The sequence below is a fragment of the Leptonotus elevatus genome, chromosome 9 (genome assembly GCF_054856555.1).
Source record: "Leptonotus elevatus isolate MCC_2025b chromosome 9, RoL_Lele_1.0, whole genome shotgun sequence".
Taxonomy (NCBI): domain Eukaryota; kingdom Metazoa; phylum Chordata; class Actinopteri; order Syngnathiformes; family Syngnathidae; genus Leptonotus; species Leptonotus elevatus.
Window position 1 is genome coordinate 16,889,314 of NC_141247.1, and position 27,497 is coordinate 16,916,810.

Sequence of the window (27,497 nt, forward strand, 5' to 3'; positions counted from 1 at the left end):
TCGCACCTTTTTAATGGCTCTAAATGAACAAACATCAATGGCCGGAGAGGAGAGCGGCGTTCCAGGGAATTTTAATTAGTCCGTTTGTGGCATTCTCGTGTGATGGCTGACGCGTTGCTTTCGTGCGCACCAACAGCGTTAAAAAAAAAAAACTGCCTTGTGGGTGTCAACGCAAAAGAGAGCAGCATTAGCATCCTTGTTTATGCCAGGGAGGCGGCGGCCGTGACGCAAGGCGTGGAGTCACTCGTTAGGGCCTTGCAGAAAGTTGCCAAATGATTTAATGAATACTGTATACATTAAGGCGGCACGGTGGCTGACTGGTTAGCACGTCCGCCTCCCAGTGCAAAGGTTGTGAGATCAAGTCCGGGCTTCGGCCTTCCTGGGTGGAGTTTGCATGTTCTCTCCGGGTACTCCGGTTTCCTCCCACATTCCAAAAAACATGCATGGCAGGTGAATTGGACACTCCAAATTGTCCATAGGTGTGATTGTGAGTATGGTTGTTCGTCTCTGTGTGCCCTGCGATTGGCTGGCAACCAGTTCAGGGTGTACCCCGCCTACTGCCCGAAGCCAGCTGGGATAGGCTCCAGCAACCCCGCGACCCTTGTGAGGACAAGCGGTACAGAAAATGGATGGATGGATGTATACATTAATTGGGTTGGGGTGGCCACATGCAAAAAAAAAAAAAAAAAAAAAATCTAAGTTGAAACTCAAGAAGTTGAAAATGAAAAACACACCAAACAAAACAGTGTCGTATTAAAATTCCCTTTTTATAATCAAAAATACAATCCAAGCATGTACAGCGTATAACAACAATTCTATGCAACTCTTCACAGCCTTTACAGAAAATGAAGAAATATATGATTTCATTTTTTCATCATCTATGTTACAAACCAGGAGGGACAACATAAAAAAAAAAAAACAAGAGGCGGGGTGGAGGCCGCAGGGTTTTGGAGGTTTGAAGAGTTCGACCCTGATGACGTGGCAGGTGATAAGCCCTGTGTAGTCCTGCTCGCACCCGCCAAAAAGGCTCAGAAAGCTTTTGACGCGCTCGCGTCTGAATCCAGTGACTCCTCTGCCCCGACTCCCGGAGAGTCGCGGGCGTGTCAAGTAAACATTCCTTGTATCCGCGGAGACGGCGTCTTGACAGCCGTGGAGGGTTTTGGCGCTCCCTCCACGAGCGCGCCCTTACGTGCTCTTGATGCCCTGGAATCCGCAGAAGTTCCAACGTTTCTCCAGACTGGCGCCCACGCCCGTCAGCTCCTGCCTGAAGGTGCAGGGCAGCCGGGAGAGGAGAGCCTCCACCTCCGCCGGGTTGATCTACAAAGACAAGAGTGGGCTAGTAACTCGTTCAAACCCAAAAACGTATTAATACGTCTTTAATGCCTTGTCCTGCACTCCCAAAAATATATACATTTTTAATGTTTTTTTTTAATGCTAGAACATACAGAAGGCTTTGATGCAGCCTTTGACTTGAAGAGGTGACTTAAAACAATGGGAGTTATTACAAAAACGGCCAGCAGGTGGCAGTAGAGTATAAGAGATCAACCAGGGCCATGTTGCAACAAAACGGAAACAGATACAAATATACTTTTTTTTCTGATGAAAGAAGAGACTCTAATCTTTCTTTTGGTAGGTTCCAACTGAATATTCTGTGCACCTTGCAAAATCCAGTAAAACAGCCGAGAGCGAAGGGGATTGCTTCAGTGAAAATGGTAGGGAGTGAATGAGTTAAAATCAGCTCTGGCTGAAATATTTGTTTTAGTTTTATTTGGATACACACAAAAAATGCTGGGTTGGTTTCCTAACACTCAATGTGTTTTTTAAGCAAATTGGGTTACTTTTACCCAAGGTTGGGTTCATTATTTTGACCCTGCAGATTGGGTTGAAAGTGGATTTGGACGGGCAGAGCTGAAGCTGGTCGCCATTTTGGACACTTTCAATTTCAATCTCTGAGAACGAAAGTGGAAAAAACTAAACTACTTGTTAGAATAAATGTATGTTAGTTATCCCATATTTACTCTTATAGTATTGCAAAAAATGAATTGCAGGGCAGGAACTTAGGAACACAAGATAGCGGCTGAAACACTTTGCGGATGAACTGTTAGACTTTGTTGAAACCTTCAGCGCTAAAGAAAGACACGTCTGTATTATTAACTGCACAATGACTCAATCCGTGATGGTTGCTGCTGAGTATCCCCCTCCCCTTTAGAGCAGCAACGGCTATGTGATGTCACCAGATAAGCAGAATGGACATGGCTTCTTCTTCTTCTTCTACTTGTTGTTGTAGGTGGACGGCAGCCAGGCATATTGACAAATGTGCGTGCGGCTCCCTAATGAGTGTTGTGCACTGGAGTGTTGTGTGGGAAGAGCAGACAAAACGTGGGCGCCCGAACGCATCATCGCAGCAACAAATAAACACGACGAGTCAAGAGAAGATTTGTGTTTTTTCTTTGACTCATGTGTGACACGATGAGTCACAGCCATGGGGAAGAAACATGCTGGAACTGCATCATTTCTCGGGGGTCGCCGGGAGTATTTTGATTCCATCATAGTTATGGAGGACCAAAAATGCCCCCCCCCCCCTCTGTTAAAATAAATGCAAAAAATATATATACATGGAAATAAAAACAAACAAAAATATAGATAAAGTAAAAATACATACAAAAATAAAAAACAAGATTCAAAATTTTTTATATAAATGTGGCAAAAAATACAAAAACAAAATAAACCAAAGACACACTTAGGAATGCCCCCTCATTTGAATAACATTTAATGACACATTTCATGCTGACAGCATCTATAGTATGAACTAAAATATGAGAGCAGAGCATTTTTATTAATTGATTGATATTTAATTATACTTATATATTTTTGTATTTATTTTCAAAAAAAATGTATTTGTTGAATCTCGTTTTTCACATTTATTTTTTACTTGTATTTATATATATTTGTTGTTTCTATTTCCATTTATAATATTTTTGTATTGAATTTTTAATTATATACTTTTATATCTGTTTTGTCACTTTTATAAATTTTTTATTTTAGCATTTTTGGTACCCCATATTTACAGGAATAAAACTGAATAAATTTGTGGTATCTATTAATTTTTTTTATTTATTTTAAGTTTTTTTTTTTTATCTTTTTTTTTTAATCTTGTTTTTATTTTACTGTCACGTTTATTTATTTTGGCATTTTTGGTTCTCCATATTTACGCGAATGAAACTGAATAAATTTGTGTTATATATTTATTTCTGTATACATTTTTTATTTTTTGAATCTCGTTTTTATTATTTTTATTTATGAATATATATTTGTTGTGTTTATTTCCATTTAAAAAAAATATATATTTATTTTTTGAATTATATTTTCTTTTTATTTGTTTTGATTGTCACTTTTATTAATTTATAAATTTTTGTTCCTCCATATTTACGGGAATAAAAAGGAATAAATTAGGAATTTATTCTCTTAGAACTGCTGGGTAAAAAGTAACCCAAATTGGGTAAAATGGCTAACTGAGTGTTGGGTCCAAAAGGGACCCAACCAATGTTCCTACCCAGCACATTGGGTCGAGGATTTGAACCAGGACATTGTCCAGGTTATCAGTGTAGCTGTGATTGAAAACAAACCTAATTTTGGGCCATCTGCCCTGAATCAAACTCGCAAGTATAGTTGTCAGAGTATTGAGTGGGAAAGAATTTGGGCGTAAATCAATGAAAGCGAGAATGGTCCGTCTGAGCAGTGGAGTAATAACGTGTCTTAAACAGACGGAAATAAAAGAGGGCCACTCGGGCAGACGAGACGTGAGTGAAAGGAACGCCGAGCGGCTGTAGGATTGATGCCGCTGTTTGGCTAGCGACGTCTCGGCCAGGGAAGGACGTGCTTTTAATATGTTCCGGCATCGGGTGAAACGGGCCGACGGGCCGGATCGTGCCAGGCGCACGCGGCAATGACATTTCAGTCTGGGAAACGGAGACAAACTGTCTAAGGAAGTTTCTCTGCAAGTTCTACTTCTTCAACCTGGAGTCACGGATTGGCGACTGAGGCTGAATCGACTGTTTTACACAAACAACCTGGATGCAATTATAAGGAATTTCCTAATGACCAGTTCACTGAATAGGGAAACAACAATGGGCGTATGCTTTCTTTAAGGGATCAATAAGCCTTTTGGCTTGATGAGCGAGACTATTTGACTTCATTTTCACCTCGAGACAACATAATCACAGTCACAACATCAGAATGAAGATACAGTTCCACTTCAGTCCTGTAGGTGGCAATAACGCACATTTACCATTCGTCAGAGGTGACAAAAACAGGTCCAGAAAGTAAAAATATTGCCACAGTTTGGCTTTAGCCTCAGGTGCTAGTTAGCTAGCCCCCTAGTGCTAGCTAGCACTGTTTGACTTTGTTGTTTTTAACCACATAATTCAGTTAAAACACATTTTAAAAGCAATTGTCTGATTTAGCGGCAATTAAGTGCAGAATTATAATACATGATAATCTCAATTTTCATTTTTTGCCCGAGCCTGTCACATATGTTACCATACCAACTGTTAGCATGTTAGCATAGCATCTGGACAGAGGTGGGAGTAAGTCATTGTTTTGCAAGTCACAAGTAAGTCTTTGCCCTCAAGTCCCAAATCAAGACTGACAAGTCCTGCACTTTTGAGTTTCAAGTCCTTTCGAGTCATTTTAACAACATCATAGATGATATTATTTTGGGTGAGCATCAAAGTAGGAGTCAGGGACTCAGGGAGTGAACCCAGAATGGTGCAACAGATTGCCGTGTTTGCAATGTGTTACCACTGGGTTTACAGTCTCATTAACTACGCAGCTAGCAACGATAATTAGCCCATAAACAACGGACATTATCTTACTTACCGTTCTTTGTGCTACTTCAGATGTTGAACGAAGTTTGAAGTTGTTGCCTCTCTGTCAGTGATCTAATCTTGGACATACTGCGATTCGTTTTTTTTGTTGACCACCTCATAGTTTTTGTACCCAAACAACTAGTGGTCCGACGGATCACAAAAGTCACGAATAGAGTTGTTCAAATGTCATGTTCAAAATGTCTAATATGGCCGCCACAATTTTAAGTGCAATATAAGGGCAAGATACATAATTATTTTATACATAGTCCATGTATAAAATAAGAAGGTAAGCAAGCGAGCCAAGCAACAGCTGTCAAACTACTGTTGGTAGCCAAGCACTCAATGCTAATGCTAACAATTAGCGACTAGTCACAAACGTTGGAGACTTGTACCGTATCGTGCGATGACGCCGTAATTAACATGCGGTTTCTTTGCGTCCTAAATTAGCTATTTAATACACTTATTATGATAATGGTGGTAGAAAATACGTAATTTCAATTAAAAACGTCGATAAGGCAAGCCAAAATGTCAAAGGGAAGTAGTCAAGCTGGCGTTCACGCCACCATGCAGGCAGACTTCAAAGTAAAATCCGCCAAGGCTGTTGCACTGGTGTTAATGTATTATTTGGTCAGCTTTATTTTGAAGTTTGTTTGCCTTAGCGCACACACCGAGAGGAACTTACTCGTTAACACACATTTTCATCTTTTTGTGTTGGTAGAAAAAGCAAGTCTTTTCAAGTCAAATTTCTCAAGTCCGAGTGAAGTCACAAGTCATAGTTGGCTAAGTCCAAGTCGAGTTGCAAGTCGTTTAACGTTTTGTCAAGTCGGGTCTAAAGTCGTCAAATTCATGACTCGAGTCCAAGTCACATGACTCGAATCCACACCTCTCTGCATGTGGATGATGTGGAGGTACCTTGGTGTCGAGTCGCTGCAGGTAGGAGCAGATGTACTCGATGCTGGCTCCAAAAGGATGCACGTGCAAGAATGTGGAGATGATTCCTAAAGGGAGGACACAAACATGCTAATGTTAACAAAAATAATAATAAATACAGTCCAAAATGGACAATGGTGGCGCCATTTCCTGTTTCGTCTTTTACACTGCGGCTGAAAACCATATAAGGGCAAGTGTTTAACGACGGCTTTGTCGCCAAGGCCTCGTCAAAGACAACCTCTCCCCCAAGTGAAAGTAACCATCTGCTTTCTGTTCACACACGGGGGGCCCCCCGGGGAGCCATCATACACCCGCTCCGCTCATACCAACCACCTGCGGAGCATCAAGAGACCGACCCGACCAAGACCGCCGCCGCCGCCGCCGCTTGAGGCTTTTTCACGAGGAAAACACTTTGCGTCCCTTGTAGCAAATAGCTGAACATGAGCAATGCGCTGTGATCACCAAACAAGCCAGGATGCAGACACTGAGCATTCTCCGTGCATTCAGGAACGCAGTCCGAACAAAAACAAATGGATATGTGAATTATCGATGCAAATCTGCTTTGCGAGTTTGCTTCAAGGTCCAATTGGAGCACTTCAAAGATATACTTTTGTAAACATTTCCAGCATATTACTTAGTGGCTGTAGATAAGACATTGACACATCAGTTCAAAACATAAAAAAAAAGACTATAAATATATTTTATTCCATGGAGGGAAGCACACTAACATAAATGTATTTCGTTGTTTTTAATTTTAGTTTTAAGTATCCCTTCTGTGTTTACCTAAAAAAAAAGCCAAATAAAAAGCAGATCACAATTGAGGCAAATTTTTTACCAGGTCCAAATTGCACTCTGTGTACCAAAATCTTATGGGGCCTAATATGGACTCCTGAGGCTGTAACTGCAAAACAAAACGTTGGATCTTACCGACGAGCAGGGCTTCTCTCTCAGAATGGACGGGACTCGGGGACCTCCTCTCTGTCGGCCTTTCCCGCTCCTGACTGCAAGACACAGGTGTGCTTTCCTGCATACACACACAAGGTACACACAAATACACGTTTTAGAGTGGATATATGCAAAATTTAATTTGGTCAATTTTGTGAGCTACCTATTTCGGGTGAGCCATTCTGACTTTTGCATCATGCTGTGGGACTAATTGACATATGCACAGATACGATTGATAAGAGGGATAAGGGGCATGAAGTGCTGCCTCCATTAGTGAAAATAATTCATGTTCATACGGGTTTACCTTTTTTCAGACTCTAATCTCTTTACAGGGATACTTGACTCATTTTTTTCCACTTGCTGTCGACTGAAGATGACATCACCTGTGCTGAGGAAGTAGGTAACGATCAATCATGGCTCAGTTTGCTGACCAAACCCAGAAAACAAGTGAGCCATGATTGGTCGTTACCTACTTCCTCAGCACAGGTGAGGTCATCTTCAGCAAGTTGACATCGACAGCGAGTGGATTTTTTTTTTATAAAGGTATTAATTGTACATGAAAAATAATATAGTTATCAAATTAACTCATTCACTGCCAACCCAGTAAAAATCGATCTTTTGACGTTTATAGCCGTCAATGGCAGCGAATGAGTTTTTTATTATTATTAACTTTTTACTGTCGAAAATAACTCAATGAGTCAAGTATCCCTTTAAGAACCCACCTGCATAGGTGCAATGCCCAAGCAATTGACAATGTCAAAAGCAGCGGACTGGGCTGGTGTGTGCACCGCGGGGCCTTACTTTGCCCACCCCTGATGTAAAGTTTGCTTCAATTCCTAATCCTTGGCGCATTTTCATCTGAACATGTCACAAGCGTCATTGAGATAACCTGAGAACGGTATTAAATGGTGAAATAAAAGCACAATGCGTCTCACTTAAGCTCATATTAGCTTAGAAGGTAAATAAGCAACCAGCAGGCGCGGGGAGCAAACAAATTGAAGCAGACGACAAAATGGAGGAAACACATCATACGTGGCGGGAAGAATGGAGGGAATGAGGCGAGGGAAGGCACGTTGCCTGCAGCAATGCACACACGCGGAAAGAATACTCAGAAGAAGTATGATCAAACAGTTTGTTTGGGAGCTGTGACAGGTGGCAAAAAAAAAAAGAGAGAAGGAATAATGTTTGTGTTTGGCGTCCTACATAATATTGCGCGCGGCGTGCATGTCGTTTTGAAGCCCCCCCTAAACTGTAATTCTCGCGCACACATGCGACTTTATTGGGTGGCTAATGCTGAGCGTATGGGAATGATCGTGTTATGTCACACAAGGGAAGCGAAGGGAGGAAGGCCGCCGCTTACATTGGTTTGATTAGCGGCCTCGTCGCTGCCTCTGTCGTCTTGTTTGGATCGTTCCAGCTGCAACACAAATGAGAAGCACGCATGAGGAGCTGGATGTGCACCCCCTGTTACAGCCCCGAGTATTTCCAGGGTTGTAAAATGAGTTTGGGAAGGCATTTTTATTTCATTGGAGGGCTGAGCGGTTCTCTTTTGTTGACGCAGCTTTTCCCCTGATGTTGTAATTATAGATAAGGTTGGTCCTTGGTGTTTTTGTTGCCTTTATTTTAGTTTGATGAGTAGGGGTAGACAAATATAAGGTTATTTTGTTGATTAAATTCATTTATTATTGAACTCATTCACTGCCATTGACGGCTATTGATGTCAAAAATTCATTTGAACTATTTCAATTAGTTTAACATTTTTTCCACTTTTGTTAACAAGAGTATGACAACCTAGAATTTTTTTATTGTGCATTTAGAACAGATATAAAATGTATGATTAATCGTGAGTAAACTATTGAAGTCATGCGGTTAATTACAATTAAAAATGTTAATCGGCTGATGCAATTAAAGAAAAGAAGAGATTATTAAAAATTAGGAGCGTCAGGCGATTACATTTTTTTATCGCAAATAATTGCATGACTTCACGATTAATCACACATTTTATATCTGTTCTAAATAAAAAAAGCTAGGTTTTCATACTCTTGTTAACAAAAGTGGAAAAAATGTTAAACTAATTGACTAATTTTGTTGATTAAATTCATTTATTATTGAACTCATTCACTGCCATTGACGGCTATTGATGTCAAAAATTCATTTGAACTATTTCAATTAGTTTAACATTTTTTCCACTTTTGTTAACAAGAGTATGACAACCTAGAATTTTTTTATTGTGCATTTAGAACAGATATAAAATGTATGATTAATCGTGAGTAAACTATTGAAGTCATGCGGTTAATTACAATTAAAAATGTTAATCGGCTGATGCAATTAAAGAAAAGAAGAGATTATTAAAAATTAGGAGCGTCAGGCGATTACATTTTTTTATCGCAAATAATTGCATGACTTCACGATTAATCACACATTTTATATCTGTTCTAAATAAAAAAAGCTAGGTTTTCATACTCTTGTTAACAAAAATGGAAAAAAAAAGTTAAACTAATAGAAATATTATTATAATTAATAATATTAATATTTGACGTTTATAGCCGTCAATGGCAGTGAATGAGTTAATAGGGAAATCAAAGAACTAAATAATGAACAGTCAGTAAAATCTCCTAATCTACTTCTCATTCACCAGCCCTGTGCAAACAGTTGGTTTGAGTAATCCTGCTACCCAACTAACTAGAAAGTACCAAGAGGGGAGCAAAATATCCATATTGCAAAAAATCGGTTTCCCTAATAGAAACAAACTGACAAATAAACAAACTAACAAAATAGTAACATAACTGGCTATGTTGCTATAGTTTTAGTAAATATTTGGGGAGTCACTCCACTACTCCTACCATCTTAAAAAAAAAAAATAAATTAGCTAGCTAGCTACCTACCTAGCTAGACAAACCAGTAAACTAAGAAAGTAACAAATCGAGCTAAACAAGCTAACAAACTAACCAGCCTTCTAGCTAACTAACTACATAATGAACTAGCAAGCGTGCTAACTAATAAGCTAAATCATTAACTCACAAAACACAAGCTAAAAGCAAGGTATAGGGTAATGCACAACCAACTAACTAGCAAGCTAAACAACTAGCAAACTAACAAACTAATACTCTAATTAGCTAGCTAGCTAACTATCTGGACCACTTACTAACAAATTAAACAAACTAGTTAACTGCCAAACAACATAACTCACCAACGAGCTAGCTAAAAAATAAGCTAACATACGACGTAGCTAATAAACAAACTAAATAGCTATCTAGATAAGTACCTAACTTGCTAGCTGAAAAAACCAAATAGCGCCAAAGTCTGACTGCATCCAGATAGATGGAATCTAATATTTACTGAAGGATATCAATATTTATGATATGAATGCAAATATATTTGGTCAGATGAGGAAGCTGAGAGTCAGCAGTCTGCTGCGGGAGCGCTAACGCATGCTAACTCCATGGTCAGTGGCGGGAATAGCGAGGGAATTGGGGTCGGGCAGTCGATGGTTGAAAAAGATCTCGTCAGCGTGACAAATCACCCAACAAGTGCGGCTAATCTTGAGGGAAATGCACACCCAGAAATGGATTTTTCTGTCCCCCATTAATGAGGGTGCCTCTCACGATTCATGTTGTGAATTTAATTAGCATATTTCCCAGCGTACGCCGGTAAGGTGGAATGCATTTATTATAGATGCCATTGCCGTTAATGCAGTATCGGCATGTCTGTCCCTGGTCTGGATCGCAAGGAGGAGACCTACTCAAATCCAGCCTTAAGTGGACATATGGTTCCAAACACGGACTGTAATAATATCAGTCCTTTGGGCTGCCTTTTAATGACAGCCATTTCTCTCACGTGCATTCGCGAGGGCAATACTGTGAATATGAGCCAACGTGACTTGAAACGTTCGTCGATGGACAAAATATTGAGTGTCATCCCTCTCGCCGATCGATATCGAGCCCTTTGGATGGGAAACACGTCTCAAGGGTGGACACTCGAATAACAAAAGGTGGATGAATTACGATGACGATGATGAAGAAGGAAACTTTGAACATTACAAATCTTCAAATAGAATCAAATAAACCACTCTAATAAGGTCACAAATGATTTCAAAGTTCCCCATAGCTATCGTTTCCAATATGGAACAGTCGCTTGGTTACACAAGCTACATATGAGAAGACGCGATGTGGGCAAATGAATCGGCTCATTTGGTAGCAAAGTGCAGGAAAATAACGGTCCATTTTCGAGCGTCTTTAAAAAAAAAAAAGGAGAAAAAAAGCACAAATGGAGCTCGTTGGGAGGGAAACAAGAACATTAGAAGACTCAAGCGGCAAATCGTCGCGCGCGCTCGCTGTGCTCGCTTCAGTTGTGCGCCGCTGGAAATGAAGCCGAAAGAAAAAGACATTTTGGGGAATGTCTGATGGCGCCCGTATGAGTTTATTCAAATGAGCCAGCTAGTTCTTGCGGCGCCAGAGGAGCTCATCATGCTTTTATTTACAAGTTTGACATTTTTGAGGATATTATGCCTTAAAGGAGGCTTATTATGGCAAATTAAATGTTTGTATACAAATAGTTGAAGCCCTGGATTGTGTTTGATGAGGGAAATTACACAAGTAAATGGCTTACAATTTTATTGAATCATTTTAGTCATATATCAAATCCATTAGCCTTAGCTAACAGCGTTAGCTTCACATAAGATGTACATAGCGACTTTCTGCCTACTTGCTGTTTGCTATTCACAAATTGCTCCTTGTGGAACCGATACTCAGGCATTCACATTTGTTCCTGCTCTATCAGTAAATGCCCTAAGAATCGGTGAAAAGAAGTAAGCTTAAGTAAAGAATATTCACAAATGACTAAAATCTTTGCATGCGGGTGAGGAGCTAAGCTTAGCATATGTTGCTATCCGAAGTTAGCATGTGTGTATGTTTTTACTTTACCGTTAAAAGGCTCAAGCTAATTTTTACAGGATGCTAAGGCAACGTACATGCACACTTAATTCATTCACTGCCATCGACAGCAATAGACGTTTTTTTTTTTTAACTATTTCTATTAGTTGAACTTTTTTTTTCTTCCATTGCTAACAAGAGTGTGACAGCCTAGAATTTTTTTCTACATTAAGAACAGATAAAAAAAATTGTGATTAATCAAGAGTTAACGGGTTAGGGTTAGTGAAGTCATGCGATTAATTACGATTACAAATTTTAATCGCCTGATGCCCCTAATTTTTAATAATCTTTTCTTTAAAAAAATAATTCTTTTTTTATAATCTTTTATTTTATTTTAAGAAAAGATTAATAAAAATTAGGGGCGTCAGGCGATTACAATTTTTTATCATAATTAATCGCATGACTTAATAGTTAACTCACGATTAATCACAAATTTTATATCTGTTCTAATACAATAAAAAAATTATAGGTTTTCATACTCTTGTTAACAAAACTGGGAACATTTTTTAAACTAATAGAAATAGTTAAAATTAATTTTTGACGTCGATAGTCGTCAATGGCAGTGAATGAGTTAAGGTCAATTTGATAAAATAAACTAATCATTTTTGAGCCATTCAATTTTAAGGGTTGATGGTGTGAATTCTGCCACCATAAGTGAAAATACTTTTAATTGTCTTTGTGGTAGCTTGCCATTGGCCCGGCAATAAATGGTTCGGACTATAAAGTCGCTCATTTGCATGAGACAGAGCTGGCCCCTAAAAAAAAAAAGAAACGAGATGTGTGTAAGTATGCTCTAGTTCTAGATCATGTCACAGATTTTTGTTTGCCAGGAAATAGTTTTAAATTGGGGGGAAAATGTGGGAAAATTTTAAATTCTTGTTGCTGAAATGTGATTGATTTGCTTGACTAATAAAAATGTCAAAATGTCACTAAATCATTGCCTGTACAGTTAAACAAGGATTTCTGGTGATGATAGTTACAACAAATTGCAAATATAATTGCTGTAAAGGGACTTTTTGTATTATTTTGAAAGTGGCATGTGTGTGTTACCTGTGTCTTCTGCAAGGTTTGCAGTCCTTCCTTCAGGGCGTGCACTTGATGCTTGAGCTGCTGCCTGTCCTCCAGACTCTTCTCCAGCTCGCACTCCCGCTGCTTCAGCTCCTCGCGCATCTTCAGGAGTTGCTGTGACGACAAGAAGAAGAAGAACGCTGCTGATTTTTAAAACGAGGCTCGTGTCATTTGCTTGATCAATATTTGGGGGCCTGAAACCGAAGTGAGGCAAAAATGTGACAATGGGAACGCAAAGAGGAGTCTGCGTTGAATAAAGATTGCAAACAAATACAAAAAAAGGGGATAATTCCTCTTTCATCGCTAACAAAGATTCTGATGGCAGGGAAAGGGAGGGCCTCCCGCGGCGAGGAGATGTTTCTCGAGGCAGGAGAAGAGTGGCGGGGGGTCTTGCACTCTGGCTAATTCGGCGAGAGGAACATGAGCGAGATGCGGATGAGCGGCGCGTGGACGACCCGGCGAGGGAGACCAATTTACAGCCTTCCAATTCATTTAATCCGTTCACCTGCTCAATATAAAAAGGTAATTACTCTGCGTGCGGACATGAACAGCGGGACACGAACGGCGCGTCTGCTCTTGAAGCATAACGCAGCAAGAGAGAGGAAAGACGTGATGGGAGACAAAAGATGAAAAACAGACTTTTAAAATTAAAATGTGGGATTTTGACAGGATCATTCTAGCATAAATATTTGTATATATACGGCGGTTCTATACGAGGTGTGACAGCACAGTTTTCAAGTGGAACGATTCAATTTGATTTTGATGCACTAAAAGAGTGAAAATATTTAACACTGGGAGAGAGTACATTTTTAACTCACTAAGCAGAGTTACTTAACACTACATGAGTAGACATTTAACTCTCCTCAGACACTCCTAAAAGATTTACCACGACGGGGATCATACCGGCGCACTCCGGTACCACTAACCTTAACCACTAGGCTATCAAGCCCCAATAGTGTTTAGGGTGATAAAGAAATACATGTAAACTGTAACTTCAGCCCGGTACTTGCTATTTATTAATTTTTTTAAATAGCAAACCCTCGAAAAAGATACACGGATATTTTTTTTTTCAAGGCACGAAAATGTGGTCCGTCAACATCGGCCCGTTTTAGCAAAGCCTCGAAAAAAAAAGTACACAGACAGATTTTTTTTCTTCCAATCTTCGTTCGCCTCATAAAGTACTTGTCGAAATGAGGTTATGTATCAATGACAGCCGATGTTTTCAACTTTAACCTTAACGCCTCTTTTGAGGAGAGCATTTGAAGTAGGCTATGTTAATGTTTCTAACGCTCCGCGGAGGCGATCAACTCTTAAAATGAACTCCCACAAATTTAACTCTGCAACTTTAACGCTCCAATGTTTGCTGTGTAGAATAAAGTGTAATTGAACATCCACTACAGTAGGTGGCAGTGGCACTTTCATTGTCAGAGAGTGCGGAAGGAGCATTAGCTCTTTTGTAGAGGTGAAATATTTTCTTCTTCCTGGTGGGGAGTGACAACAAATAATTTAGAAGCACTGATTTAAAGCAATCACATAATGTTGCCTTCCTGCTAGCTTGATGCTAGCATACAATTAAAAGCGCCACAGACGGGCTAATAATGTGCTATTTTTCTTATTAAAAACTACAGAGTAAACATTTTTTTTGGGGCGGGGGGTGATCATTGGCAGTTCCTCATGCGTAAACATGATTTGAAAACCCGTATCTCAAGGTACTTCTGTATGCTTATAATACATGACATATCAATAAATGGCCACTAGGTGGCAGTATGGATTCACCAATCTCTTCCCTCCATTACAAGTCCGCGGGAGTCTTCAATGAGTGAGTAGTTTTTCTTGATTATAGTTTCATAAAAAGGTGGTTAATTCCTTCAGCACCGTGCGCTAGTGGTTAACACATCTGCCTCACAGCCAAGAGGTTCTGGGTTCAAGTTTGTATGTTCTTAGGCTTCCTTTTACATTCCAAAAAGATGCATATAAAGTCCATAGGGGATGTTTGTTTGTCTGGCTTGTATGTACGTGTTACCTTCTGCATGCCTTGCAGCGCCTGCTGCAGAAAGCTGAGCTGCTGCGTGTGCGTGCTGTCCTCCTCGCTCCTGATTGGCTGGTTCTTGCCCTGCTCCTGCTTGAGCAGCTCTACCTCGTTCCGGTAGGCGTCTAGCTGACAGCGCAGCGAGTCGTTCTCCTCCTTCAAGGCCTCGGCTTGCGACACGCCTGCGCACAGGTGGACATTGAACGTCAAACGGTCACGTTGACGCTATTTTCAAACGTTGTTAAGCAACCTGTGGGAAGCATGCTATCGTTTCGAATGGGTTGACATAATTGTCTGCGGGTTTAAAAAAAAAAGCAAAGAAAATAATAGCGGGAAGATCTTATCACTTTGTAGGGTGTAATCAAAAGGCTTAAAATGAAACCCCAGACAAGGAAAGAAAAGCTCCCACAGGGGATGACGAGGTGACAGATGGGATGATGGTGGCTCAACACCATCATCATCATCATGTCTGACAGATGCCCATTAAGATGTACAACCACCTAATTTGATTCGGAAATGTTCTGGCAACTGGATTATTAGTTTCATTTTATTTATTTATTCATTATAATTAATATTAATTTATTAAAACATTTTTATTATTATTTGTTTATTAAACTTTATATTTGTTATTTATTTATCAAAATTAATTATTGAAATCAATATTTATTTATTTATTATTTATTTCATAAAAATTAACATTTATTTTGTATTTATTTATTAAAATTAATAATTATATTTTATTTATTACAATTAATATTTTTATTGTGTGTTTTATTCAAAATCAAACATCCTGAATAACAACAAACACACAGTTTGGTGCTTAGACGGGCTACCACGGAAATCTTAAGAGAGCAAAGTTTGCATCGATTAAAGCCACTGCCAGAAGGTGCGAGTCCCAAATATGCTACCTAGACGTGTTGCCATTGAAATTACAACAGAGAATAAGCAGAAAGGGGGTGAAGTTTGTGGCTAATTGGAGAAAAACAATCATTGTATTGAATACACTATTTAATGTGGCAACAACCAGCAGAAAGTGCAATTAATTTATGCCTAACTGGTTTGCTGCTTAGTTAGGATGCCACAGAACTGCATTTAATTGTGTCCCAACTATTTTGCAGGAAGTACTTTTGTGGGGACATTTATAAATACTGCAACAGTCTGTCAGTGTATTTGATTGTCACTAGATTCTGCCACCTGTCAATTACATTCCGGGCAAAAAATTTATTTCATTTTTTGCATGTTTAAGAATACCGTGTTTAAAGTGTGTAAAAAGACAGATTTCTTTTGACTGATTTGTTCATTTGCCTGATGGAGTGAGCATGCCTGCAGCCAACATCTGCCAAACGCTTCAAACAGCGATAATGCAAAATCCATCCGTCTATTCGTTCCTTTGCTAAATCGTTTGACAGCTTCAATTCAATATTCCTCACAACCCGTGATCAACAGAAGATTAGCGGCTACTGAAAAGGTAAAGATAATCCCACAACGTTTTGTCCGCCAGATCTCCACTGGACATATGACCCGACCTATCGAACAGAGCCAAAGAACGGGTTATTGTATGCTCGTCTCCGGGGAAGTCAGCTGGAAGACGGGGAGGGAAAAAAAAATGCTTCAACACACCCAGAGGAGATAAGAGCCATCCTGTGAGTGAGAGCGCTACGTTTGTTGTGTGTATTTATGAGTGTTGCATCGAGGATTGTTAATGAACACTCGCTGGGCATGATTGTAGTCTTCTGGCAGGTTTGGAGGCGAGAAGTATTGATCTGTGACGTGTCACAGGCTTCGGCAGATTCGGCACGTTTGTTATTTAACAGTCAGCGCGGCGCTATCGACCCGCAGGCGTCCATGATAGAGTTCACGCTACATGCACACGCGGGCGGATCTTGTGCTTTTCTATTCCGGAGTCTGACGCAGCTCATCGATCGGCGCCTAAAGAGGTGGTGGGGTCGTTGCATGGATGGGTGACGTGTTTAAAGGTCAACAGAAATGGTGGAAAGTTAACCGACGAACCCCCGCCATCCGGTGAGGAGGCGAGACGTTTGACAGCAAGCGCTCATTACCGATATGGCCGACTAGAAGGGTTGCGAAGATTCGAGTCGACAGTTTCATTTAAATACATCTCCATTTTGATTTGCAAACTTTTTATTTTAAATTAACAATGTGGCAGTGACAGCAGAAGGCGAATTTTCTGCCTAGATGGGCTGCCATAAAACAAAATGTATACAAATAGAGTTCTGGGAGTATTTTGAAATAATTTAAAAAAAGTCACTGTATTGCATCATGGAAGATGTGACAAGCAGAGGGTGCAATATTTTCCGGCTGGTTTGCTACCTAGATAGGCTGCCACAGAAATTTTAGTAAACAGGAAAATAGCAAGTTAGTTAACAGGAAGACAGCAAATTTGCATTGATTTAACAAAGCAGCGTCCAGCAGAGAACACATATAACTCAAGCACAGGTAGTCTGCTGCCTAGATGGGTTGCCAAAGAAAGTGAAGAAAGAAGGTTAAATAAATAAAAAATAAATAATTATAGATAGATGGATGGATGGATGGATTGATGGATGAATGGATGGATGGATGGATGGATGGATGCATGGATGAATAGTGTTCTGCCTAGACGGGCTGCCAGAGAAACCGTAAGTGGCAGTAAAGGGGTAAAGTTTAAACTTAACAATGTTGCAGGAAACAACAGAAGGCACATTTAATTGAGACCAACTGGACTGCTGCTTAGACCAGTTGTCAAGTTTGAAAACAGAATTAACGGCGTGATAAAAAAAAATGTTTTTTTTATTCCATGCCAAAACCAGCAGATTAATTCAGCCTAACTAGTTTGTTACCTAGACGGGCTGCCATAGAGTTTGGACTGAGGAAATAAAAACGTGACAAAAATGTTATTGTAATAATGTGCAAGCATGCAAAAGGCACTTTAATTCAATTTACTGCCTCGAGGGGTGCCATAGAAAACAAAATTAGGACTAAACAGTAAGCATGTTTATGAGAGAATAAAAAAAAAAAGTATAATGGATGCAGCCGTGTAGCAACCACTGTGTTGATTAGGCAAGCTGTCCTGAAAGTTAAAGTTAGGACGGCAGATTTAGCGACACGTTCCATTTTTGTTACTTTGGCAAACGGCCGCCTTGTTCTATCCTGGGCTGACAGCGGCTGGCAGCTTTCGAACAGCTTCACACGCACTTCCACACACTTTCAACGTGTCATCTGCTGAAAGGTCTGAAGGTGTATATGTGTTGAAAAATCTGGATTTTTTTTCATTTAATAAAGAAAACAGCCTCTCAAAATACATTCTCGAAAGTCTATGAAGTAGCATGCGGTGTGCCTCAAGGTTCAATTTCAGGTCCTTTATCGTTTACTTTATTTACGCTCTCTCTCTGCGATTAAGAGGCATTGAGTGAATTTCCACTGCATCTGTTTTCCTGTCAGTCCAATGGATGCTCTTTTTAACTTTATCCTGAGCAGAAAATCTTGGATGGGGGCAACAAACTTTCTCCATCTGAACAAGACTTAAGTTTTAATCATCAGTCCTAAGGCCCAGAGAGAGAAACTTTTAACTAAAGAATGAACACCGTCTCTACATCTCTCAACACAGGTGAAAAATCGGTGTGCTATTTTGGACTTTTATTCCGCATATCAAAAATTGAACAAAAATAGTTTTTTATTACTTGAAGAATCTAAACGCAGTCCGTCCCTTTCTCTCTCAGGCCAACACAGAGATGCTAATGCAGGCTTTTATCACTAATCACTATCACAAATTGATTACAGTAATGCTTTGCTTTCTGGTCTTTCTAAAAACAGCATTTCCTGTCTACGATTACTACAGAATTTGGCAAGACCGGAAGGCGTGAGTATATTATACATTCTCCGTGTGCTTCAGGTTATATTATTGGTTTTTAAATGTCTTAATGGTCTAGGGCCAGAACTCCTTTTTACCATATGGACCTTAATAAGCTCCGACCGAGATTCTCCGGCGTCCGCCTTTTAATTATTCCAAAAGTCGGGAAACATACTTCAACTCATGTAAAAGCAGTTTGGTGCAATTTCAATAATATTATGTACAAAAGTATTGAGACATTCAGACTTTGTATGATGTCGGGGTGCATCTATGGGAAGGTTTATCACATTCATGAAACGCGTACCCGAGTCCTCGGAGTCTTTGCTGTCTGGCGCCTCCTCCATGTCGTCGTCGGACATCTCCATCTCCTCCTCGCGCCGGATGCCCATCAGCTGCTCGTTGTGCATGTTTCGAATTTCCTGGTAGACACAAACAAAAGGCAAGACGGCGTCAAGATTTCATTTCAGTGCGCTTTTTCAAAACAATTTGCTTTTTCCGCTTGTCCATTCATCTCACACAGAAATCCGTTCAGTTTTATTTTTAACACCGTTTTGAAAAAGGCAGCAATACCAATCAGTTTACTTGACCTTCTCTATAATCCTCAAAATGTGTCAAAGCTAGGAAACGTTTATAATTATTATTAAGGGTGTTAAATGTTGAAAGCTGCCATGAGAAGACGGTCTCATGCCAAGACGGACGTGGCGAGTGTTGCCGGCGGATTGTGGCGATAAGCGGCCCTCGATCAAAGGGAAATCGTGAGCACATGAGGTGAGAAGGGGCCATGTCACCTTGTAATCTCACATCAATTCACACACTTCTTCTTTTTCTCTTTATTTTAGGCCTGTTTCTTGTTCTCAAGTGACCAACAAGAGAGGCTTTTACCGGTTTTACTTTTGTCGTGAAATGGGATGTGCTGCCTTTAGAGATGCCCGTCTGCACAACAAGAATGAAACAAAAGGATTATGGGTATTTGTGCGGTTGTTTGTCTTTCATGTCAATCCTGGCAAGAACACGCATTTTCTCTGTTGTTCATGAGGCGTCGACACACAGAGAAAACATCCACTCGATCGAACACAATTCAAGACAAAAATTAATATAAATACCAAATAATGACAATGCAAGAGTCTTAATCTAAATGCAAATATATTGCTACCTTGAATTTTGGGTTTAATTTGTGACTAAGCTCTTAAAGGAATTTACTTATATAAATGCCATTAATCCATCCCAGTCTAAAAAAAAAAAAGTATGTTTTTATTAAAGAAAAAAAAGCAGTGTAATGTACAGAAGTGTATTGCATTCACTTGGGAAAAAATATTTTTGTGTTATTTTTTTTCCGTTCTCCTGAACATTTTTTCTGCTTGACTGATTATTATTTTTTTTGTCTTAAAAAAATATTCCCAAAAACAAGGAAAAAATATTCAGAAAAACAGGAGGAAAAAAATTTCAAAAAAATATTGCTCCGTTTTTCAGAGTATTTTTTTTTTTTAATACCCTCAGAAAACCAAGTGACTTGTTGCAAACTCGCTAATGGCGGACACTTTCCCGCATACCTCCAACATAGTGAGTCCGCAACAAGTCACTTAGAGTTAAGAGGTAAAAAAAATAAAAAAAATAAAATCTAAATATTTCCCCCCCTGTTCTTCTGAATATTTTTCTTTCTGTTTTTCTGAGTAATTTTTCCACCTGTTTTTCGAAATATGTTTTTATGGCAGAAAAAAAATCAGTAAAAGATTAAAAAATATTCAGAAAACAGAAAATTAAAAATAAATACATCAATAAATAAATGAAAAATAAATAAATAAAATAACACAAAATAAAACAAAGGTCCCCCAAAAATTGAAAAGTGAATGCAATACGCTTCTGTAGTAAAATATGTATTGTGAAATCTGAAAATAAAAGCACAATAACAGAGGAGATACATTTTACTAACAATAATTTACATTAATTTTGGCCAAGGTCTGTTTTGCATTAAATTTTATTACAATTTTTTTTTCTGATGACTGTTCCTTAACCTGTTATTGTCTTTTATTTGCTATTCTTTAGTGATTAACAATACCAATACCGTGTTTTATACCAAAAGCTGTTGACTTGGTATAACTGTGACACCATTCCGTCAAGAAAACTCAGAAGAAAAAAACATGACTTCTCTTCCCCGACTGTTATCTATTTTGTAACACGCACCCTTACAGCATTAATAATAGAAATCAAACACGGCCATCATCACAAAATCAACAGACTGAATAAAATATTTCCCCCAAAGTGCCGAAGGGTGCTTAAAACAAAGTGCCTGAGAGTAAATAAACTTTGAGCCATCTGTCAGCTGACATTTTTCAGACAAAGCCCGACGGCAGAGGTCACACACAAACACCTGCAGACACACACAACCATCTGCTGCGTGCACACGCGCTCACTCGCACGAAAAGGGCGAGTGGGAGAGGGAGGCTGCTGTGGTCTGGACTTCGCCTGGGAGGATGAAGTGCAGCTTTCCACGCTTCACCTCCAGGCCAGTCATTCACACAGAATAGACGCAAGATGGCCGCCTGTGTGACGATCGGTTGACTCACCTTGTCTGGCCACTCTGTTCCTGACAGAAAGCAATCATCTAGTCAAACGCCTCCCCCGCCCGTCTGTCCCTGACTTAGTAGATATTTGGCTGGCGAGTGCCGCTAAATGCTTGGTAAAGCACAAACGATGCATTACTTAGCAGGAAGTAGCCTGTCATTTTCTCGCCTTTTATTTTATCTGTGACGGAATGTCAGCCGCAAAAGTGACAGGCGGCACTGGCAGAACTGAATGTGGCTAAAAGGAAACCATTTGTACAAGTAAAAAAATGTAAGAATTTTTTTTTAGGATTAAAAGCACGCCCAAAAACTCAAAACTTGTTTTATTTATGTCAGTAATTATTATTATATATATAAAAAAAAAAAAAAGTTTTTATTTTATTTTATTATTTATTTATTTTATTTATTTACGTACATATTTTTTTATCATTATGTTTGTATTTATTTATTTATTTACAGCACGTTGAGTCCCAACAACTGTACACTCTAAAAACAGTTAGGTCAAAAGTGACACAATTATGGATCGAAAATGGACCGATCCTCTATTTTAAGTCAGAAAGTTTGGTTCAAATTGACCCATTAAGTGGATCGGTCCATTTTTGACCCATAGTTTGGTTATTTTTGACCCAACTGTTTTTTGTAGTGTAGTGTTGTATGTGTGCCTTTAAGGGGCGTGGCCTAGTGAGTGACAAGAGCATCTGGATTTTAGTTTTAGCATGTGACAAGAGAATTACACATGCTGTATTGAAACAAACCACAACTTTTCCTTACAAAAGTCAGCTAGCTTAGAAGAGCTAATGAAATTAGCATCAATATTGCGGTATTTACCAAATTTTGAACACAAAGCAACACATGCAGACAGACATGACAAAAATAGTCGCAATATTTTCAGATAAAAAACATTTGTTGCTGTTTCAAGGCTGAACAATGCCATTTCTATTTATTTCAACCACGGTAAATATAATAAAAAAAAGTGGCATCATTTTTTAGAGTGTAACAAACCATATTTGTATGCATTTGCGGATGTACACTTTTTATTTCATTGTCAAAAATAATGTTGAAACGATACGTATAAGTGCCTTTTCCTTCAGCACACATTCAATAAAGCCATTCTAATTTGATACGCATACTATTTGCTACGAAGTGGTCGGAAGAGAAAGACTACAAAGGCTGTTTTGTACCACTATTAAATTTTGAGGACTTTCTCATGGTGAAGGTTTTTTTTTTTTTTTTGCATGAATGAGGCCTTTTGCACCCACAGTGTTTTTTCTTCCGCTTGCATTGACGGCCATGCTTAACCTTCCCTAGTGCAAAAGCCTATTTCCATGAGCATGTTGGAAAAGGAAGAATGCACGAATCCCTGAGGCCTTATGAAAACAAAATGGTTTTCACTGATGCGCTGCTTGCAGGAAAAAACATCCCCGGACCACAATGGACAGATGGGAGAAGAACGGTGTTTGTTTTCATTTATCACTCACTGGCTACACACACTTTCTTCACACAGAGCTCATCCAAAATAGCCTCAACACTAGACCCGGCAGTTTGTGGCTCTCCTTGCCCACCTGTCAGGGCATCACACTGCCTTAACTGCTCCACTTCTAATTTGGTGCACTTATTAGCTCAAGAAACTTACCAAACAGATATAATCATAGACGTCCAGGCTGCACCACAATAAAATAAAAAATAAAAACGATCTATTTGGATGATTAGTTGACAACAAAAAAGTAGATATATAAAAAAAAAAAGGTTATGTACAAAGTTACCTCATATCTGGATTACTTGTTCCCTTCACATGGAAGGCAAGTGATGATGTCATCAAGTACTTACTGTCACACATGGAGTCTTTAATGCACACCTGTCTGATCTGAGTCGTGCTTTAACAATTTTTTCCAAGTATAAAAAAAAAAAAAAAAGTACATTCCCGGTATGTAAGGAACAACAATAGCAACAATCGGGTAGAATGTCAAATAAATAAATAAATGCAAATAAAGCAGAACCAACCTCTGCTTGCTTGCGCCACACGTCCAGATTCTTGCGCTGCGCTTTGGAGAAATGGTCCCATGCCTTTTGTTTGGAAGCGGCTTGGAATACAGACACAATCTGCTCAACTGCGGCGGGATGCAGAGAGGGGGGCGGGGGGGTAGGGGGTGGGGGGGATAGCAGAGACCATCCAGAGATCAGAGGCAGAGACAGAGGGCAAGGTGGGAGGGAGCAGAGGAGCGAGAGAGCGGAGTCAACTATAGGGGTCTAAAAGAACTGAGTGTGTGCGTGTATGTGTGTGTAAGCATGTGCTCTCCTTACCTGGAGATGCCAAAGCATCATCTTGCCGTTGGATGGTTGTATTTCACTATACGGAAAAAAGTATTGGGACACCATCTTAACCGATAATCAATCATCATCATTGATTTCTTTACGTTTGGAGAATTGTCTACTTTTGGTTTCAATAAGAAGAGTTTGGCCTTTTTCTGCTCCTGCCTGACACAAAGACATACTTGGATCTGTTTGGTGCGGAAGAAATGTGAGCCAGGTTGTAAAATGTTGTTTTTTCACTTCCTGTTAGGCGTGAGTGTTCATCCCAATACTTTTGTTCGAATTGTTTAATTCCCACATGTCTAAAAAAAATTATCAAATCAGTAAAACATTTTTTTTTTGAAAGATCACCATCATCAAAAAAAGAGCAATTTTGCTTACTTTCAATTAAATGTTTTCTTTTTTACTTTTGATTACTTACTACATACACAGCAGTTAACTTATTAAAACACTTTTATGACAATTAACTCATTTATGTTTTCTGATGCTAGAGCATACAGAATACTTTGATGCAGGCTCTGACCTGAAGGGGTCACTTAAAACAATGGTAGTTATTACACAAAACGGCCAGCAGGTGGCAGCAGAGTATAAGAGATCAACCAGGGCCATGTTGCAACAAGCTCTTTTCCCCAGTGTTTTTACCAGATTTGTGAATAATGATGAAACTTAGCATCAAAAGATGCTAATTGCTGTAAAGGTATGCTTTTATAGCAATAGCACACAATATTCTGTGGGCCTTGCAAAAAACAGCCAAAATCCAGTAAAACAGCCAGGAGCGAAGGGGGTTGCTTCAGCGAAAATGGCTGAGAGTGAATGAGTTAAGAGTTAAAAATGTTATGTAAAAATTGCCTGAATAGTTAATTGAGGTTTGGATGTGAAACGGTTACCGTATTCCCACAAATAATGGCCCCAACTCTTACAAACGCTCTGCTAAATCCTGAACAAAAAATGCCTTCATGAAAATGATACCAAAAGAAATTATAAAAACAATTTCACACGCGCACTATTTTAGAAACACTGCCATCGTATTGCTAGCAGTCAATGAAAAACCCCATTGACATGCTAGCAAAAATTAGCATTAGAAGTTGTGGGAGGGATTTACCTGCTAATGTAAAAAATGAGTTATAATGATAAAGTTCAATTGTGACTCATTTTCGACTCTTTTTCTCCTCACCGCACAACACTGCCCCTAAGAGGCCAATGTGCGCACAGCAGGTGCATTTTTTTCCCCTTATTGCTACTTGTTATTAATTTATTTTCTGGCTGTTTTTTTTTAGGTTTTGGTAGTTGAATAAATGCTAAATCTTGAATAAATAAATAAGTGTGTTTATTAATCATGATTTAATAGGAATTTTTTGGGGGGTTATTTTCCATAATCCCCAAGAGAAAAGCAACGCAATCACGGGAGAACATGAATTCTGAGAATCGAACCCAAAGCCTCAGAATTGTTCACCATGCTACACCTGAACACATTTTGAACAAAAACAGCATAGGATGTTGGATATCAACCATATGACCGAGCGAGGACGCAATCTGCTCTCAAGTCATCAGGGACTGTACGGGTGGTGTGGGTATCCCACAAGTCCTAAAGCATACAGGAGGGAAGTCAATATGGCCGCCGGATCATAAGCGCGTGTGCACGCAGAGTGGTGAGCCAGAGATCAATAGCGCCGTCCCGCCCGCTCTGTAATTTGATGGCGCTGATCGATATTGAAGTCGGAGAGAGTGCGTGCACGTTTACGGCTTTCATGCGAGACGAGCGAGAGTCCGGCGTGCTTTTTCCGCTGGTGTTGATTGGGGCTATTTATCTGCGAGGAAACATGAGTTGCTTTGGAGACGTTTTAATTGTTATTCCGCAGCTTGTTCAGCACCACATAATTGTATTATCTACAATAACAATGTGCTTTTCGTGCCGCACTGCAAATATGAGCTCAGCGCTTTTGTTACCTAAAGAGATTAAAATACAAATCCCGTTTGGAAACAGATGGCGTTTGTATACTTTTATCACTTTGATTTGGACAAATGTGTTTTTGAAATATTATTCAACAATATTAGCGGGATATTCAAAGTTATAGCAAGTGGAACTGGAGTCTAACACTAAAAATTATTCATGCAAATAAATGACAAATGGGAACTAAAAAGTGGAACTTTGTGTACATAATGTGAGATCATCTTTAAAACTGCACAGGGAACTGATTACAACATACAGTACGACTCCACACGCTCAGGCATCTGCTTTGCTTTTGGATGGCAACAGAGTTCAACTTGGTTCAGCAATAATGTTTATAAAATATATGGAGAATTCCTCGAGCGCAAAAAAAAAAGGGGGTCATGACCTTCCTGTGCAGATGTAGAGCAAAATAAATATATTGAAAATGAACCTCAAAAGCTCATGTAATTGGCAAAGATGAAATCGAAGGCCATTGTCACTAAATCCAATACGTTGTTTCAGTTAGTTTTTTTCAGAATTATTATTATTATTTTTTTTATTTCGTTAACGAAACTGTAACAACCTTGCTAAAGACCACCTTTTTCGTTTTGGTTGTGAGGTACTCGCATATGAACAGACGTACACGACGATGAGAATCGTTTTCAAAAGTGTCCACTTAATAATTTTTTTTTTAAAAAACGGACTCAATTTTAAATTAACTCATTCACTGCCATTGACGGCTATAGACGTCAAAAATTCATTTGAACTATTTCTATTAGTTTAATATTTTTCCCACATTTGTTAACAAGAGTATGACAACCTATAATTTTTTTTATTGTATTAGAACAGATATAAAATTTGTGATTAATTGTGATTTAATTTTTAATAATCTTTTCTTTAAAAAAAATAAAATAAAGATTATAACAAATTTGAAAAAAATTATTACAATTATTTTATTTATCTAAAAAAGAAAATAAATGATTATTAAAAATTAGGGGTGTCAGTCAAATTTTTTTTTTTATCGTATTTAATCGCATGACTTCACTAGTTAACTCATGATTAATCACAAATTGTATATCTGTTCTAAATGTACCCCAAAAATGTTTTTCTACGTTTTCATACTCTTGTTAAGAAAAGTGGAAAAAATGTTAAACTAATAGAAATAGTTCAAATGAATTTATGACGTCTATAGCCGTCAATGGCAGTGAATAAGTTAAAAACAATACTGTAAATCGCAAACTTCTTACTCTCATACCAGTCGTTTATAATTGTAATATTCACTATCCAGCTGGCTTCTACTCATGCCAATGCATCAAAAAGTGATGTGAACCAAAAACGACTACTTTGAATATTTCTGGAAAAACAATACGTTGATGTTACCTGCTGCTGTTCAACTTACCTGCGAGCCACCGTCTGCCATCAACAAGCAACGATACACAAACAAAAGTACTTACTTCTGGTGCAGCATTCGGAGCTTCAGATATGACTGCCTTGCACAATTTGTGTATTTGAACCAGTATGCTATGTTCCTATCATTGTCAACTTACATCAAACCAAAAACCAAGAAAAAGACTGGACTCAAGAATACAGTTTTGTCAATAAACTCCCTAAAGACTTCTAAAACGATTTAACACTCACACTGAGCAACTATGCCCGACAGCGCCGTCTTGAACTTCTCTTTGGCTTCCTCCATCTCCTTTTCGTGCTGACTCTTCTCCGTCATCAGGCGGCGGATGTGGCTGTTGGACGACTGGATCATGGAGTAGAAGTTGTTGGCGTTGCGCCGGTTGACCTCGCCGCGCTCCAGCCATGTCAGCAGCACGCGCACCGCCTCGGCGAACTTGCCGTCGTCTGGTTAAAGAGGGGATAAGAGAAGACAGTCGGCTGTTATTAGATGGCAAGGGACTTTTACTAAATGTCCTTTGTCAAATGGTTGGGACAAGTGTGATCAATTACGTTTAACTGAAATAATAAAATGCTAAATATCCATTATGTGAAGTAAATTACCACCGTTTGCTTTTTCTGTAATGGCCTAAGTTGCCACAAGATGGCGCCAAAGCTTTGTCTATTGGCAAAGT

The 27,497-nt window shown here is 39.1% G+C and overlaps 1 protein-coding gene across 9 annotated transcripts in view; it reads right to left on the minus strand.

Moving 5' to 3' along the window:
* Positions 1-748: 748 nt before the first annotated feature.
* Positions 749-27,497, minus strand: part of enox2 (ecto-NOX disulfide-thiol exchanger 2) — a 164,608-nt gene continuing 137,859 nt past the window's right edge. For 8 of the 9 annotated variants that reach the window (XM_086085300.1, XM_086085304.1, XM_086085309.1 and 5 more), the window contains 9 exons: positions 27,058-27,270; positions 23,181-23,287; positions 18,923-19,037; positions 14,766-14,953; positions 12,725-12,856; positions 8,104-8,160; positions 6,726-6,822; positions 5,781-5,866; positions 749-1,317 (listed from right to left, as the gene is read on the minus strand). In XM_086085300.1, coding sequence (XP_085941426.1) covers positions 1,186-1,317; positions 5,781-5,866; positions 6,726-6,822; positions 8,104-8,160; positions 12,725-12,856; positions 14,766-14,953; positions 18,923-19,037; positions 23,181-23,287; positions 27,058-27,270 — 1,127 coding nt within the window. In that variant the 3' untranslated portion in view covers positions 749-1,185. The remainder of the gene's footprint in view (positions 1,318-5,780; positions 5,867-6,725; positions 6,823-8,103; positions 8,161-12,724; positions 12,857-14,765; positions 14,954-18,922; positions 19,038-23,180; positions 23,288-27,057; positions 27,271-27,497) is intronic. The other variant, XM_086085302.1, reaches the window with a different exon arrangement.